Source organism: Rasamsonia byssochlamydoides (genome assembly GCF_041956645.1).
Source record: "Rasamsonia byssochlamydoides strain NRRL 3658 unplaced genomic scaffold VTN77scaffold_31, whole genome shotgun sequence".
Lineage (NCBI taxonomy): Eukaryota > Fungi > Ascomycota > Eurotiomycetes > Eurotiales > Trichocomaceae > Rasamsonia > Rasamsonia byssochlamydoides.
The window spans coordinates 65302-83396 of NW_027192414.1; the positions used below are offsets into that span (position 1 = coordinate 65302).

The following is an 18095-nucleotide window of genomic DNA, read 5'->3' on the forward strand; positions in this document are numbered from 1 at the left end:
GACTCAGAGCCAACTTTCTATTACTAGGGGCCAGCAATAGATGTCAATTTTATGCAAGCACTTATATATATCTCTAATTTACAGAAATTAGAAATTAATAGGTTCTTTCTAAAGGAGTAGCCAATATATCTAGAGGAGAAGACTAGGTTAAAGGTGTAGCAAGCAGAGAAACAAAGAAAATACAGAGAGGGGTACTTATCAGAGCTGAGAGAGTTTCAAGGACATCTTAAGAATCATTATCCTTAGATTAGTTGGGCATATTTACCAGTTTTGTAATGTCATTGTTCTATTTCAAAATATATATTAATAACATTCTTCATGCCTATTAGGCTTGGCAGCAGACACATTTATATATCATCTGCTCAGCTATCAGAAGGCCATGCAGAAAATATAAAGCACAAATCCAGCTAGATGCTACCTGCACCTCACTACTATGGGCTGTTGCCCTTCATTTATAAGGATGAACTCCATCTTAGCCTCCTTAGCAGAATATTCACCCTCCTTATCTACCGATATGCTAAACACCCTCTCTTTGCCTGGTGCAAGCTCACTAACATCTAAATCTTTATGCTCTTTTTCCAGACTAAGAGCATTACAGCTTTGCAAAGTCTCTAGCTAAACACTGGCTTTAATGAATTTATAGGAGGTGCTGGCAATAGAAGTGCCAAGTCCATAGGGAGGGCTTTGTTCCAGCTTGGCTACCAGACTCAGCCAGTCAAAGGTCAAGTAGGTCTTATAGGAAAAAGTTATTACAGAGGTTGCATCAGAGCTGGTTTAACTACATTAGGCAGAGGCCACTATCTCATCTGTGATTCCACCTTTAGCAGATTCCCATACTAGTGGATATGAGGAGCTTATAGGGGCTTCGATTGGCTTTATTGTGCCTAAAGAGAGGATGCTTCTGCATTTTGTTGTTGCAGTGCTTGGAGTTGTAGGTCTGGGTATCGTAGGACTTTTGACGATAAATGACGTGTAGGAGGCATTATTCCTGGCGGAGTAGTCTGTTACCGAAGGAGTAGGAAGTATTAACCTATTTAAATTAACAGAACTCTGAAGCGGAAATCTTCGGAAACTGCAGTCGCGTTGCGCTCTCCCTAGCCCCTCCACAACAAGCTTTATCCTCGACATCATCAGGATATACCCCGTTGACCCAGTCCATCGTAAAATCGGTGACAGAGGAGCCCAGGACAATGGCATCACGTTTATCCGTTCTTGAAGGCAAGCCAATGGTGAAAACCTTCTCAAACTATTTCAAATTGTCCACAATCTGCCTTGTTACCCCCCGAGTTTTGTTTTGTATCATGTGTAGGAGGTCCTCTTTGTTTCTGCCATAATTTTGTGACTTCCAGCCAATATAACCTGAGTGCAGCGTCGAGTGAGAACGGGGGTAGTGTCTGATGAGAGAGAGAATGACGTAGAGAAATGCTGCCAGTGGACATATTCTATACAACGACGCTACCAATCTCATTCCGCTAAGAGCTCTATCTCCTTCGATTCGCGCTTGTCAGGTCAAGATGTATAGTAAGTCCTAGATGTTATAGAATGGTGCTTGAGGGTTTGAGGCCTTATGGATACAATAGTACTGCGTAATAGCCACTTGTGATTTTCCGAGGTAACCAAAAAAAGTCTAATAGAACTGGTCATACCACAAGGTAATCCTTGATCACCCAGTTACAATAAAAAGTAAGTTAAGCAGAATATAAGTTTATATATTTAACAACCCCAGTTAGCCAATGCTGCCACTTCTAACGTTGGTTCTTCACTTATTTAAAACTTCGATATTACTTAAGCCTTGAGCTAACTAGCTACAGTAAATCCACATCTCTGGGTTAAATTCTGGTCAGCAAGAATGCTAGGAGCACTCATTGAACGCATCTGGCTGAATACATTGTATACTTGTGGGTTCCTCGTGCGTCTGGTTGTTATGGCGTTGTATCTCCATTCTCGTATATTACGAAGAAAGATAGGTCGGACTCTGACGGATTTCTCGCTCCCTTCATAGTCCATGTATAGGCTGTACGGCCTGTTAAGTTTCAATGTGGAACAAAATGAGCTGACAATAATTTGACGTGACTGAAGAACTACAGTTTCAGGGGAGCTGCCACATCATGGGCCCCGCTTGACTAAAGATAGACTTGTGCAAGGTAAGTTCAATGTAATGCAGGAAACTTTCTGTCACTAACTTGTGCGAAGCATGCAGCAGAATGCGGGGACTAAGGAGGGGACAGTCAGTGACATTTTTTGTGTCAACCGTTGACTTCTCCTGACGTCATCCAGTGGACTCTGGAGCAGACTTACGAAAATTTAGATGCTTTAAGACCTCTTTAGGCGTTCCAGGGATTGCAGCATCATAGGCGAACTCGGCTCTGGGAGTCTTTGGTCTCTGAGGATGGAGTTCCCAACGAAATTGTTTGCCATTTCCAGGAACCTGAGGCACGCACCCTTCTACAGCTCTATGCGCCGTGGACAAGCCAGCCCTCGACTCTGGAGACAGATGAAACCACAAATCAGGCTGATGAAAGGATCAAGAAGCTTTTGAAAGTGTGGCGAGTTTATAACATGGGAGGAGTGGGAGACTCCCGTCTCCATGAGGAGCAAGAAAGAGAGATAGCCCAGGAAGTGCAGAGACAGCATCCCTGGGGCGCCCCTGGCTAGGGGTGGCGATCCACCATATGCACTGTCTCCCTCCCAATCCGCATCGTCCATTGCAATTGGGGCCTCAATATCTTCACTCATCCGTTCAGCCAGCTCCAATACCTTCTGGATAATGACGAACCGCGCCACCTTGATACTAGGTAAAATCAGTAGGTAATCATCCAGTGTGCGCTGATCACGCCAATCACACCACCCCAACGGTATCATGGACTCGATCCTAACTAACAAGACAGGAGACTGTCCAACACAGCAGTGCATGATGAGACAAATACCCCGCAGGGCAGAAAGCAAGGCAGTGAGAATCACGTAACATTGTCCATAATATCAACCTAGTAGACGAAGAATTAGACAAAAAAAAAAAGACAAGGTCGACCAAGTGATCGCCCATGAAGGATGATGGAAGGGACAATGGACCAAGTACAGAATCACAGGTTATATAAGGACGCTCATTCCTGCTCACATATTTAGTCTTTCTCTCGATTGAATTCAATGACAATTGTAAGTTTCATACTTTGTTGATTACTTGGAGGGTCAGTAAGACTACGAACTACTCTTAGTATACTCTATATAGCTTTAGTAGGCATGCCTCTGACTTAGTCGTTCTTGTTTATCTTTGACCCCAGGGGAGAGGCCCTGTTTACCCTTGTGTTATCTTGTGTTCACCAGTGAGTCTATATCGCAGTTAGCGACCCTTGTTTGCCAGTCTGGCATCTTGATCCTTAAAACAACTAACTGAGAACCCTAAACAACTCTGTCGGACCTGCACATAACAACATCTCTCTCCCAACTATTATGCGACCAGCCAATTTTACATTGCAATAACTCCACAACCACGTAAGATACACTGCTCAAATTCGTAGTATTTGCGAACCAGACTATGACTGGTCCCAATTTCAAAAATTTTCGCCCATAAAATGTCAATGGGCCCTGCATCGTTGATGTTCCGGGCACGGACCACATCCTGCTCCGCGCGCCATAACCCTAAATGGGCCCAGACCTCGGCCCATCCATGTATTTTGATTAGGGGATGATCAACTTACTGCACTCATGTTTGTTTATTGAATTGGTTTTAAAAAATCGACGTTTCGTTGATGATGAGACTAGAAGAGGTAGGAGGTGTATCGATTTAATGACTGTCTAAGGTCCTCGGATATGGACGATATATCTGTCAAGGATAGCAGAAGAGCAGACTTCTCCCAGAGGGGATTTTGCCTCCTTTTATAGCTATACTGATAACTTTGCTTTGCTCTTTAAAGACCTCTTTTGGTATGTCGCGAATATTAATAGTGTACTCTGTATATGATCTCAGTAGGTTTATATTTGCAGGTTGTAGGCTACATGCCAGCCCGCGCTGTAGATGTTTAAATAGAATATACACTAACTTTACAAACAGTTGGATAATATGACTATTACAATATAACTGCTCTTAACACAAGAAATATAAAGAAATTTACACAAATACTTAGGTGGTCTTAGCGAATGTGGTGAGCTTTCTAACATAATACAACACACAAGCGGTCAGAAAGAACGACAATGGTTAGAAAGAACGACAACGGAAGTGCAAGGTTATGAGTTTGTGCCGATCCCAGCTCCAAGGGTTATTTCGTCTCGAAGCTGTTTCAGCTAGTTTGGCCGGCTGTCGATGTGCCGGATCTCTGATGAGAAATTAATCAGAACAAAAGAAACTGTCTGCGGAAGTCGGGTCACCCTTTCCGTCATAACGTGTCTTTTGTGGATAAGGACAAAGAATTCTGGAATTCTTCACACCGGCTTTGTCTGTGAATTGGACAGTCAGATTGTCCGGGACAGTCCCTTCCTCGACCCAGGCAACCATAGCGTCGAAGATATTCGAGGGATACGGTCCCGAACCGCCGAAGCAATGTTCCACGCCGGGAACTTCAAATAGTCGATAAAAGCTATGCACGTCTGGATCCATAGCAGTGACAGCATTATAGTAATGCCTCGTTCCCCCGGGATAGATAGTTTCATCAGCCTGGCTGAAAGTTAGTGTTTGAAAAGAATAAAAAGATTTAGGGAAAAGGTCAAGGAAACTTACCAAGCCATGATATGTCAGCATTTTGCCCCCAGATTTGCGGAATTCAGAGAGATCTGGGTCGTTTGTGCCGATGATAGACGTGAATTGCTGAACCGCGGCATGAAAGATATGATCGAATTCTTCCCGTGTCATATTGGCAAATTGGAACGAGGGATCTTTCTCAACAAAAAGCCGAATCCAGTCCGTACTAAGACTGAGAGGTGCGCCAATACAAGTTCCATTGCGAGAGCATTCAGTATTGGTCCAAGCCGTAGAACCAGTGAAAGCGGCACCCTTTTCCACGCCGTACCAGAGGAAACTGCCATTAGATGACCGTGCGCCCGTCCATGATGCGTTCGCCGCTATCGCTGCAACTTTCGAAATATGTACTCTCGATCCGGTGTCGCTACAATTGATGGAGGTACCGACAAGAGTGAAAGGATCAAAGTCGCATGACTCAGGGTCGGAGATAAGACCATCAGTAACGCCATCATCACCATCACAGGCTGAAATTGCGGCGGCGGTAATGGCATCCAATTCGCATGGAAGTGGATATTCCCCGAGTAAAGCCATGATGAGCTGAGGATAGTAGCCGGCGGTAGAGAATTCGGCCCAGTTGATCGCCGGAGCTGAAGCCACAATCCCATCATATGCCGTCGGATACCGTTGTGCAAGCATCAACCCCTGTCGGCCACCTTGCGAGCAACCGCTCCAGTATGAGTACTTGGGGGGTTGCCCATAGAAGCTTTGGGTGATGCTTTTGCCGATGATTGCAGCATCGTTCAGAGAGACAGAAGCAAAATTCTGGATGGCATAGAGATCGACATTACCAGGACTCAAAAGTGCCCAGTCGGAAGGCTCTGCAGAACTATGTCCTCCATCGGTCGATACTGCCACATACCCCTCGCCGATTGCGCCAGTCATTCCCAGGTATGACAATGTGAACAACCCGGCCTGCCATCCACCACCTCCAATACCCTGCATTCGTCCATTCCATGTGTCAAGCGGCAACCACACCTGCACATTCACGCTGTCATTCTGACCCGGATGTGTATAGGCGATGCTCACATTGCAGAAACTGAGATTGGTAACGTTCACGGAATGGTGATTCATATAGTACCATTCAGAGACATATTTGGAGTAGTTGGAAACCAACGATGCTTCGAGAGAAAGAAACTCAGCGCCGAACAGGGTCGGATATGGTAGTGCTTGTGAGGAACACATCGACGCTAATGCGGAGAGCGCCATGGTGGACTGAGATATCTGAAGTTAAAAGAAAAAAAGAAAAAAAGGAAATAAATGCTAGAGCAGACAGTGAGATTTTCCGGATATATAAATATTACCAGAAGCTCGGGAGACCGCAATGGCCACTTTGTTACTCAAATACGCGTATCCCTTTTTTCATCTCGCATGTCAGTCCCTCAAGAAGTTCGCAGTTGATTACTTTCAAGGATACGAGCATTATCGCCCCAATTCATCAGTGTATGACAATGGAATTGACTCCGCTGCATTAGTAGGTATGTACTGTACGTGTTCTCCACTATGTTAAGTCTAAGCCCCTTATTAGAATTTAGCAACCGTACAATGCTGTTCCTGCTCGACTTCCCAGGCGGGGCATGTTGCTCGGCTCACTACCGAATACGCGTATTTCTCTTTGCTGCTTTACGGTCAGTGGGTACTGAACTAGGCATCCGCGTGGAATTTTATTTTGATGACTTGATATGGACACATTTATCCTAATATGCAGCATCTTTGAGGTGATGATTTGTCGGCCTCATTTGTTGGGCGTGTGAGCAATGCCGAGAATTCTACGAGGTCTGTAATCTTCTGGGTTTCTGCACAGAAGGAAGAAAGATAGAACAAATTCAGTTACCCGGTTTTCTAACGCGTACGTAGGTAGACAAAGAAGAATACGTTATTTGATCATCGGCCTCCACACATAACCTCTATAACCTCTGTACCCAAGCATCATATTGTCCTATAACCACATCAAGCGCCCAAAACTGTTCGATAGCCTGATCTTAACGGAACTTTCCATCCTGGCCATTGAGCTGCACGCCCGCATCATCCACTGGTCGGGGTCGAATCTTGCTGGGGTACCAAATAAAGAAGACGACCATGACGATGAACATCAACAAACTGTCAAAGATATACAGCGTCCACTCATGGCTCAGTGGATATCCATCGTTGCCCAGCGCAAATTCCACGACACGAAAAATGGAACGGACCATAATCAGGGCGCTGACTCCATAGAGCATGTGAAGACTCTGTCTCCAGGGCTGCTCCTCCATGACGGCTTCATGAGTCGGGTACCGTTGAATCCTGACTTGGAAGATGATGGCTGTGACAGCGAAAAGGCCGAACGAGATGATTTGGATCATGAGACCCAGGACAATGATGACCTCGCCCGTTTTCAGATGGTTTCCCGTCACCATTATGCCCGCACCACTACCTTGCACGACGAATGAGAGCACATCCCCGAGGACGAATATCTTGGTCAACCAGTTGATGCGAACGATCGAGTACTTTTCGCCTCGGACACACCGTATGATGCGGCTGAGAGTCATATAGATCGAGGCAGCGAACAGTGCTGGGCCGAGAAGGATGAGAGAGTTTTGGATTGAAAACCGCATAAGGCTTCCTGTCTTATTGTGGGCAGAGGCTCTGGTGGCATATCCGACAAATTCGACTAATAAATAAACGTTCTGTTATTAGCATTTTATTTTAAAAACAAGAGAAACCCGACTTGTGTGAACTTACAGAAACCGCCGATGGCGAACGCAAGGCAAAAAAAAGTCCGAGTCTTGAATAGGCGCCAGAAGTGGAGGGCTGTCATCACTCCAAAGAGCAGGAGAAAGATGATGGCGGCTGCAAGCGACGGGACATAAGGCCAGAGCTTGTAGCCATGATAGGTCTGGAGTTCGGCCATTTGAATTTACAGAGTTCGGCAGGCAGATGATGCAGAAAGAGTGACGAGAAAAGAATAGAATTGAAGGAAACGAGGAAATTAATGAATAGGATTGTCTGAAGAGTTGGATCGTACAGATCTCACTTGCGGATTCAATGGCATTTGTAAACTCGCGTGTATTCAACTTTATGGGTCATCTACTATTCTAAGGAGCAGTGTGTGAGATACGATACGCGTATGAATATCTCAGACACAGTGGCGCAGTTACGCGGATGTTTCAATTACTGTGTGCGTCTGATATCCTGATATGGCAATCGATCGTATGTATCTACATGAATTGGCCCGTGCATACGCGTATACAGGCTCCACCTGACCAAGTTAGCCTGGTCTGCGTATAGATCGACGACGGACTCATCTCGAATGCAGTTTCGCATTCTAGTTCGGGCATCAACTCCGTGACGGTAATAATTAGAATCTTTTTGGTTCTGGGCCTGGTCTAGAAGTGACCAGGAGGAATATGTCATGTTGGCAGCTACAACTTGCAACTGTACAAGAACCATATGCCCAATCCACGGGGACCTATTCAGCATGTTTCTTGTTAAAGTTCTTCCTATACATCTGATCTCCAATCTCTGTCCTTCAATACTTGTAGGTCAGTTTCAGGATGGCGAAGCAAGATCACTTCAGCGCTCGTGAAGTTGCCACCGACGATCCTCCGCCGTATGACCAGGTCGCTGTTGGCGAATTTATCCAAGGGAGCACAAATTTCAGAGGTATGGCACATATAGATCTTGCTGCGCATGTCAATAATGTCAGCATCTGACACGGGACAGAGGATGGCCGCATCGAAGTTGATCTCGACTCCGAGGTCTGCAAAGCGCTCTCAAAGTTCATTCACCTACCAGAGGAGATCTTTGCACCACAGCGTCCTCCAAGGTACTCGGAGAACAAAGTATGGGACCTCAAACTCAACATCGTCATTCACATTGTAGGAAGCCGTGGCGACGTTCAACCTTTCATTGCGCTTGGCAACGAGCTCCAGAGGCACGGACATCGCGTCCGACTTGCAACCCACAACGTCTTCGAAGAGTTCGTGAGAAGGTCCGGCCTCGAGTTCTACCCTATTGGCGGCGACCCGGCTGAGTTGATGGCGTACATGGTGAAGAACCCCGGCTTGATACCGAGCATGAAAAGTCTGCGAGCTGGGGACATCCGGAAGAAGCGGACTATGATCGCGGAAATGCTGGACGGCTGCTGGAAGTCCTGCATCGAGGCTGATCCGGTGACGAATGCGCCGTTTGTGGCAGATGCCATTATTGCGAACCCGCCGAGCTTTGCACATGTGCACTGTGCGCAGGCATTAGGTGTGCCGGTGCATCTGATGTTTACGATGCCGTGGAGTAGCACGAGAGCATTTCCACATCCGTTGACGAATCTGAAGGATTCGTCGACAGATCCGAAGATGGCAAATTATATCTCATATGGCATCGTTGAGTGGATGACATGGCAGGGGTTGGGCGATATCATCAATAAATGGAGGCGCAAGCTTGATCTGGAGCCTGTGCCAGAAACAGAAGCCCCGAGTCTGGTAGAGACACTCAAGATACCGTTCACATATTGTTGGTCTCCGGCATTGGTCCCCAAGCCAACAGATTGGCCCTCACATATAGGTGGGTTTTGAGTCCCATTACTTCTTTATCTTCGGAATACTGACCGTTCCAGATGTCTGTGGCTTCTTTTTCCGCGATCCGCCGAAGTATAGGCCTCCGCCTGACCTTGAGGTCTTTCTCTCCACCGGACCTCCGCCTGTTTATATTGGTTTCGGCAGCATCGTCATTGACGACCCCGACAAAATGACAGCGACGCTTCTTGAAGCTGTCCGAATGACTGGCGTCCGTGCGATCATTTCGCGAGGCTGGAGTAATCTAGGCGGCCCCCAACTGGAGAATGTGTTTTATCTCGGTGATTGTCCGCATGAATGGCTCTTCCAACATGTTGTAGCTGTGGTGCACCATGGTGGTGCCGGAACAACGGCTTGTGGGCTGCTGAATGGGAAACCCACAGTAATTGTGCCTTTCTTTGGAGAGTGAGTTTCTTAAGATTATTATAGGCCCATGCTAATATTTTACAGCTAACAATTTTGGGGTAACAGGGTCGCCGTCGCGGGGGCAGGCCCCAAGCCCATTCCCTACAAGTCCCTGAATAGTCGAAATCTCGCAGAAGCAATCAGATACTGTTTGACGCCTGAAGCTTCATCCGCAGCTCAACATATTGCAGCGCAGATGCGCGCAGAGACAGGCGTCAAAGCGGCCGTGGAGTCCTTCCACGCCAATCTTCCTCTCGACAAGCTGCGATGTGATATCCTGGTTGACAAACCGGCTGCATGGGCGTACAAGAAAGGAAAAAAGCCCATGAAGTTGTCAAAGATAGCGGTGGAGATCCTGATGGGCCATTTGAAGATGGATCCGAAGAAGGTCAAATTGTGAGTTCGTCCCTTTTACCTCGTCAAGTGTTTGCCCTGAGCTAAAATGAGGTGGCGTCGTAGGCATCAAGCCAACCCCATTGTGATCGAGACTCGCCGATGGGACCCGATTACGGGCACAGCGTCCGCGGCCTTAGGCACGGGCACTGACATGCTCAAAGCGACAGCCAACATGTTTCTGAAGCCGTACGATGAGTTCAAGCTCGCGCGCGCTGGGACTGCCCGCCCCAGTTCCTCTTGTTCCGCTGCCACTCCCCCTTCAACATCCACTTCGCATACAAATCCCTACTCCCGCGATGACATGGAAGTCTCCAGATCCAGTGGCAAGGGCACTACAAGAGCAATCGCTGTCGCTTCCGCGGAGAGTTTTGGCAACTTCTGGAAGGCATACACGAAGGGGGTGATGCTGGATGTTCCGCTCGCTGCCGTGGAGGGCCTGCGCGCTGTGCCGCGGTTATATGGGGAGGAAGTCAAAGACCATGAAAAGATCAAGGACTGGAAGAGCGGTGCTGTAGTCGCAGCCAAGTCCTTTGCGGTTGGCATGTCAGAAGGCTTGACGGACATCTTCGTGCAGCCGTACAAAGGGGGTAAGGAGGAAGGCGTTTTAGGTGTTGCAAAGGGATTCGCGAAAGGCACAATCGGCTTCACGACAAAGACAAGCTATGGTAAATTCCTTCCAGTTACTCTGGTTACTAGTGATATATATTTACTGACAATTTTCTTCGCTATAGCGGCGCTTGGCCTCGCTGCATATTCAGGACAAGGAATCTACAAGAGTGTTCGGGCTACGGTCAAGTCAAAAACGAGACATGATATCGTAAAGGCAAGACATGCAGAGGGTCAGTACCTGCTCAAAAATATGAGAAACTGTGAGGTTGAGCATGCGGCCGTGATAAGGGCATTTGATATGTTAAGGAAAGGAATCGATGAGGATTACGTTTGAACTGTAAGAGTACTAGGAACCTAGGTAGCTACTAGGTAACAATCTCCTGAGTGCATTCAAGCAGAATGAAGTCCTGTAATGTAAATCATACCTATGCGACACATATCCGGTTTCTCAATATTCTAATTTACACTCGTACTTGTTCAGGAGCAACGTTAAAATCTCAACAACAGTACGCCCTTCGAAGTTTGCGCCCTCGTCAATGACACAGATAACTGCGTAGTACCAACTTACCTAGGTACTAAATTAACTCATCATCCGAAACTCTTCGTTTGCAACAACTCTTGATTGATTGATACTATTCCCGCCTTGGGGAATCGGATACGACAGGCGTTTCCGCGAAATTCGTCATGGCCAGGGACTCCTGGTTATGGCCCGCCGAGCTAGCCAGAAAAAGACTAGGGTAATTGGTCAAAATTATGACTAATCTTGGGCCCAGCAAAGACCCTTGAACTGGAAATATTTCCAGGACGAGGCCTTGAAACGGATGAAATTTCCATTAAGGAAATTTTGGTAAATTACCCAACCCTATTTAAAACACCAAAAAGACCACTAACCACGAAGGGACAAGCCAAGAATTAGGCGCTAATAAAAACAGCATCAACAGTATAGCTGAATATGGCCATAGTCAGCTTGGCAGTGCAGCAGGGGGGGTCTCAAACCTTTTTGCATCCCACTGTAGAGAGATTCTATGGCCTGCCTCTTAGTTAGGCAGCAGTGGTATTAAAATATGATATTCTAAGGGGGGTATTGGCAGGCTACCTAGTTCAGATTCACCAAGAAGCTGGTGTCATGGCACCTCTTTTTGGCCGAATTTGCAGCACAGCACATGTAATATACTAGGCCATACCAGGGTTATAGTGCCCACAGCGTTCCTAAACAGATTAGTAGTAAGTATGAGGTATTTTTATTAAGAATTGTGGCATGTATAGAGAATAGAAGATCGTATATGGGTGGGAGTAGTTGTGGATTACGTTAGGATACAAGGATGACTAAGCTACGCTCAGAAGCAGGAAACACTGCTTCTTTTACGTCCATCTATCAACGTGCCTAGCATTAATCCACCGCTTTCTATTATCTTGTTTGGACTTCAAAGTAAAGAGCCTCATTCTTATATTCATCCCGCCGAATTCTCCCATCTTGCCCTCTAACCTGACCTACTTATGCAGTAAGGGCATAGAAGTTTAAAATGTCCCGCCGGCCTCACAAGAAGTCAAGGAATGGCTGCATGGAATGCAAGCGACGCCATATAAAGGTACCGATCTCATCATTTTGCTTCTTGCAGAGACAACAGAGCTCGTTCAGCCTGCTGTCCTGCTTATCATTCTTGGCTCTGAGTCAGCCTCGACTTTTTGCTAAATCATTCTGACAAGTGCGATGAAAATCGTCCCACGTGTGTCAATTGTTTGACCTCCGAGAGATGCTGCTCATATGTCGACAGCAGCCTTTCTTCTAATGTCTCCACGCCACGTTCCTATACGAGTCCTTCAATGCCTTCATTTGAAGTCTCGGACCTCGCAGGCCCGATTTTTGACAATTTCACTGCTCAACCACTGGAAAACCGACTTTCCGTTAATATGAATCATCTAGAATTATTCCACCATGCTTTGACTGAAATGGACAAAAGCTTTGGCTTTGATGAAACGAGAGCCCAGGTTCCATTCCGAGTGACAATCAAGTGCTGCTTATCAGTTCCCTACCTCATGCATGAGGTCCTCGCTCTCGCTGCGCTGCACTTGAGTATCTTGCGCCCGGCGCAGCAAGAATTCTATCGGCATCAAGCGGTCCAGCTACAAACTCAGGCCATCTCTCTATTCAACAGCAAAAGGGACGAGCTAACTGCCGACAATTGTGTCCCTATGTTCCTCTTCTCTTCGCTTCTGGGGATACACGTGCTCTGTGATACAATGACATCTCCCGACAATAATTTCAACATCTTCCTAGACAGATTTAGCACATACCTCCACCTGCACCGTGGAGTTCGCGCCGTCACCAGCCGGTCGTGGCATATTCTTCGTGAAACAGAGCTCAAACCGATACTGGAGTCCGGGGAGGTGATACCTCCTCTTAAAGAAAGTACTGGCCACGAGTGTGACGGACTCCTGACTCTCATTGAATCGACTGATCTATGCCAATCATCCATCGACGTATGCCGGCAAGCCATAGAACAATTACAGTGCGCGTTTGATGCGTATCGTCGGCCAGCGCTAGAAAACAGAACCGCTGCCATTTTTGCTTGGCCAATCTCCGTGCCGGCAGAGTTTGTTGACTTGCTCATGCATCGAAGACCAGAAGCACTCGTAATTCTCGCCCATTATGCGGTTCTGCTACATGATTGTCGCGAAATATGGATTTTTGGCAGCGGAGGGAAATATTTGATAGAGTCGATCACCAGCTACCTTGGAAAATATTGGGCGGAGTGGATGGCCTGGCCAAATAGCGTTCTCATTGCATCTTCTCAATCAGCAACGCCAACCCTGATGAACTAATAGAACTACTATAGCTCGCCAGGAATCAGCAGACCCGGTTGAATCGGATCCGATATGACCACCGAGGGAGCAAAGTTTGAAGACAGAAAGAAAAGGAATACAGGACGCGCAGAGAAACACTTCCAACAAGTGGTATGACAAGACAGTTACGATGACAGGTCGTAAGCTGGCAGCCGCCTAGGCATGGGAGAATTCGCATGTTTTTCAGCAGGAAGAATCGCCCACCTCAGATCCAGCAGTATGCATTATCCCATCGTATACGATCCTACGGCAGTGCTTTGGATACACAAAAGCCATTCCTAGAAAGTCTAGTCCAACAATTGGGCCCCCGATCCATGATATTAGAATGAAACAATACGATCAATACGATCGACATGCTCTCCGGCAGTTCATATCCGCTGAACCCTCCTTGGAGAACGGGGCACAGATTTGAAAGATATCAGGATCCTTCTTTTCCTCTACGCTCTTGCACCTTCCAGCCTCAATCAATCTCAATCTAACTACCATCTCTCCTCAAAAGTTGAAATGGGACCCTCTCAAGACAGCTCAACATCCGACGTCCTCTTGAAGCACACCGACAATTGGCAAGCAATTGCAAAAATTTCCGTCCACTGGAAGCCACAAAAGGTTCAAGATGAGCAGATATGGACACCGATGGACACTCTTCACCTCACATCAGAAATCCCTGTCTGTGTCTGCGTATGCAACCGGCAATGGCATCAGAGTCAGTCAGCCAGCCACCATATGAAAAACAAAAAAAAAAAAGGTCCAGAAAATTCAGTCACAATCAAGTTATAATAGTCCCAACAGAAACAAAGCCGATTCTCCAATCAACTTCGACCAAAGGATTTAAATGATTCTTGACCTTCCACCCTAGAAAAAGCTAGAAACGGACGTTTTACGCCGATTAGACAGAGACTGACGATCCTGAGTTTTCGATGGCGGCTTCTAGAAAGTAAAACAAAAGGATAGCTGCTTTCAATTTCGAGATCGATGGTTAGTTCCACGAGACGACTGTAGTCTAAATTGATATCATGATTCGTTTGTTGGTTCTACTCTCGATAGACGACGATGCAAGAGGTCACTGTCAAAAAGGCACAGCTCCTAGGAAGATAATCATGTGGAACAACCATCAGCTATCAAGCGCATCACAGAGTGGAAAAAGACATGGACAGTAAGAGAAAGGTCAAACGAGGCGAAAGCATTCAGAAAAAAAAAACAATATAATGGAATCACAATCGCACCGAGCTTAAGCATCCTCGATGCAGTTCATTCCGGCGAGTGAAGAAATTTCCTTGTTTGCATCTTGCTTGCCTGCGTTGAGATGGAGAGGATGGTGACGATCAGTAAGAAAAGTACTCACTGCTGAATTGAAGCAAGCAGCACTCCTCCCAGAGGAAGTGTTATCTGCAAGGAAAAAGAGGGCAAGGTTCTCGATTAACTGTATTTGTCGAAAATACGTGGCATCAAGAAGGTATTGTTTCCATTGTAAAAAACAGAATTAAAGAATGGAGAGGAAGAAGGGAAAGACAATTGTCCCAATATATGTACATCTCAGAACATTACTCTCCCGGTTAAATCGTAGTGTAGTACAGGCAAATACGAGTCCTGATGAGCCACTAGGAACCATAAGGTTTAAAAGAAAGACGCATTTCCCGCTGCTCCATCTATCGTATTTTTAATTTCAGGACCAAGACTGTTGGTTGGTTGCATGAATATACTCCCTATACATATCTCGAGAGAATATATATTTATCCATACACGCAGAAGACAGTGTAAAGACAATCTGAAAAGTATTACGTCTTTTGTCAAAACAAGTACTAAAAAGAACATCTCTATAGTTACTCCTCAACATCTAATAAGTGCTGTTAAGATCGAGCCTTTGAGTACAGAACTAGGGTGTACATATGTCAGTCACGTCAATGATGATGATGATTTACCTGGTCTCGATGGAAAACGGAACGGAACCAATACCGAAGCGTACCTATATTTAGGTTGGCGGGCACTCAGACTTGCTCAAAATTAGTCATGATTAGTCTTCAGTTTCCCCGCATTATTGTGGACCTCGGGAGCATTTTTAGATCCAGCGAATTTGTCTGGAGTCTGGAAGACGGGGAAATCGGCGCCGCTTTCCGCGTTCCTTCCCCTCACGTGATCATGCCTGTATAGTCTCATGCCCTCTGCTGGCGGAACAATTGCAGATCTTCTGATACATTTGTTCTATCTCGATCGAGCGGTTTCTGACATCATGGATTTGTTTCCATTTCTAGGTCTCGTGGTATCAGTAAAATATCTACCGCATGCCGTTGGCGATCCATTCTTGACTTGCACCTTCTCATCCTCCCTGCCAAACAAGCTCTCTACCTTTCCTAATCCCGTTATCATATGTTCACTTAGAACTCCCAATGTCACCCATTGTGTCCGACCAACTCCTTGGAATCACCTTCGCATATATTGTTTTGATCCAACAGCTAAAGCAATCTGATTTATCCTGCATTTTCTAAGTTGCCGTGCAAGGAAAGATATGTGTTCTGAAGGTGGTATGCGTTCTCCTGGTCACTTCCTGTCTGATCCTATTTTTCCCCTAATAATTTCAGTACCATGCCATAGAATGTTCTCATGCCAATCTGCCTGGTCGAGAAATTGACATCTTTGTTTGCAAGAGCAGTATATATCGACGGTTGAAAACAAAGGGGTCATTCCAGACTTTTATGGGGTGATTGAAAACATAGATCCGAAACTCTGGCAGCCATATCTGAGCCCGTTTCTCAAAGATAAATTACATCCTAATGCAGCCCTTATGGAATATATTCCAAATATACGACAAATAGACCTATCGACCTTCTCAGAGATGAGAATTGCCAGGCTTTGTGCAATTCTTGACAAGATTCACCAGGCTGGGGTCTATCATGGTAACCCTATCCCTGAAATATGATGGTTCAGGAAAACTCTGACTGAGTGATATGGATTAATTTCGACCATGCTCAGACTTTGTCCGAGAATTGCCCTATGCCATGACTGCAGTAGTGGTTAAAGGAGGAGGATGAGATAATGGATTATTTTGCTGAAGCTCTTATAAGTGCAACCATCAATAATTATAAGGCTGGATTAGCTAATATTTGTCTCTAGACAGCTGACTATAAGGATGGCAAAATCTCGCGTACTTGGCTATGTTATTACGATTATATCTGATTAGCCAGCTTTTGAAACTGAAACAGTTCAGAACCAGTTCCGACGGGAGTAGACCACTGCATGAATTTCCGTTTTGATTGCCTGGGTACGATATGAAATTAAACTTTATCTTATACCTTGCGCTCTAATGAAGGTCTTGTTGGAGTCGGCACTTAGCATCTACCTTTCCTCCACATGATTTTCAGGACTATGCCCATTGCAGATGCTCTAGTGTTTGGCAGCACCATGGACAGCAGCTTCAGGCTGAACTTGCCGCGCATGATCTGCTTCCTATCAAATAGTCTATATGATTTGCTAATGTCTAATAGATTTTAGCTCACTGCTACCTTCTTCCGGGTCTGTACCACTTTTCTTTCTTTTCTTTCTTGTGGTTTCTTTTCTTTGGCTTGCTGACTTATTTTTGATTACTTAGCCAACATGGCTTCTTCTACCACTCCATCAACCGATCCGGCTACTGATGAGCCCATCCCTCCCGCCATTACCCCTAATGGCCAGCTCAGTCGCCTCGAAGATGTTTTAAAAATGGCTGAAAAACTCAACAATGCTTTTGCTGGTGATGATCTGGAGTCTGCTATGGCCCTGGGCCTGATTATTGAGAGCTATGTTAATGATTGGGCCAATCAGTTAACTCAGGATATGGAGAAGGAGGGTATTCCTTTTGACAACTAATTTCTACAGATTGGTTTTGTCTCTTCAGTGATCAGTCTAGGAGATAAAAAGTAATTTCAATCTGTGTCAGTATCTGTTCTCTCTATGTATATCAAATGGACTCATCTTCCTTCCCCTTGGGGGCTGATCTGCTGGAGATGGTTGCCTTTTCAAAAGGCCGCCATTTGACAGCAGGAAGATATTATGATAACATGGATTCTGATTAGTTCATAAAGCTTGCCACCAAGTTCAGCTCGTTCAGCTTCCCTTCGTCGTCCCTACATGGTCGATACTATAGGGACGTCAAACATGATCTGAGTCATGTGACCCTTATCTGCAGTTCTGCCTTGCATCCCCGCTGTTTCATCATGCATATTGCTACATTGGACAACTCCTTGTTTTTTTTTTTTGGTTCGTAACAACTTTTTGCTTCATGGTGTAGTTAGGGCTTACAGTTGGCCCAGATAAATTTAGAAACACTGAGCTTTTCCCCTCCTGAGTCTAACGTCATATCACCGAAATGGAAAACGGCCTGGGCCAAGTCACAAACCCAGAAATATAAGGGAAGTGTTGCGAGCTCATCTAGGTAATCATTGCCTGTCTCCATTCTCGGTTTAGTGTGCCGTCACTTAGTCACCTTCAGTCGTGTAGAGTAGCTTCTTCCTAGACAGTTCAAGCAAGCAAGCATTTGCCCACTACCTTCATCAGGAAGGACGACCTGATCAGAGTTCATGGCACTATAA

The 18095-nt window shown here is 45.9% G+C and overlaps 6 protein-coding genes across 6 annotated transcripts; 4 read left to right on the forward strand and 2 right to left on the reverse strand.

Moving 5' to 3' along the window:
• Positions 1 to 2194: 2194 nt before the first annotated feature.
• Positions 2195 to 2655, forward strand: VTN77DRAFT_4503 (uncharacterized protein; the record flags this gene model as incomplete). Its single annotated transcript, XM_069420570.1, has 2 exons — positions 2195 to 2227; positions 2329 to 2655. The coding sequence occupies 2 exons, from the start codon at positions 2195 to 2197 to the stop codon at positions 2653 to 2655; spliced, it is 360 nt and encodes a 119-aa protein (XP_069277676.1).
• Positions 2656 to 4321: 1666 nt separating this feature from the next.
• VTN77DRAFT_4504 (uncharacterized protein) lies at positions 4322 to 5914 on the reverse strand (the record flags this gene model as incomplete). Its single annotated transcript, XM_069420571.1, has 2 exons — positions 4322 to 4648; positions 4712 to 5914. 2 exons carry the CDS (start codon positions 5912 to 5914, stop codon positions 4322 to 4324), a joined length of 1530 nt encoding a protein of 509 aa, XP_069277677.1.
• Positions 5915 to 6711: 797 nt separating this feature from the next.
• Positions 6712 to 7323, reverse strand: VTN77DRAFT_4505 (uncharacterized protein; the record flags this gene model as incomplete). The annotated part of the gene is made up of 1 exon (XM_069420572.1): positions 6712 to 7323. The coding sequence occupies one exon, from the start codon at positions 7321 to 7323 to the stop codon at positions 6712 to 6714; it is 612 nt and encodes a 203-aa protein (XP_069277678.1).
• A 939-nt stretch (positions 7324 to 8262) lies between these two features.
• Positions 8263 to 11023, forward strand: VTN77DRAFT_4506 (uncharacterized protein; the record flags this gene model as incomplete). Its single annotated transcript, XM_069420573.1, has 6 exons — positions 8263 to 8371; positions 8432 to 9268; positions 9321 to 9684; positions 9751 to 10080; positions 10144 to 10745; positions 10812 to 11023. The coding sequence occupies 6 exons, from the start codon at positions 8263 to 8265 to the stop codon at positions 11021 to 11023; spliced, it is 2454 nt and encodes an 817-aa protein (XP_069277679.1).
• Positions 11024 to 12212: 1189 nt separating this feature from the next.
• Positions 12213 to 13512, forward strand: VTN77DRAFT_4507 (uncharacterized protein; the record flags this gene model as incomplete). The annotated part of the gene is made up of 2 exons (XM_069420574.1): positions 12213 to 12278; positions 12397 to 13512. 2 exons carry the CDS (start codon positions 12213 to 12215, stop codon positions 13510 to 13512), a joined length of 1182 nt encoding a protein of 393 aa, XP_069277680.1.
• A 3609-nt stretch (positions 13513 to 17121) lies between these two features.
• VTN77DRAFT_4508 (uncharacterized protein) lies at positions 17122 to 17427 on the forward strand (the record flags this gene model as incomplete). The annotated part of the gene is made up of 2 exons (XM_069420575.1): positions 17122 to 17307; positions 17383 to 17427. 2 exons carry the CDS (start codon positions 17122 to 17124, stop codon positions 17425 to 17427), a joined length of 231 nt encoding a protein of 76 aa, XP_069277681.1.
• Between the last annotated feature and the right edge of the window lie 668 nt (positions 17428 to 18095).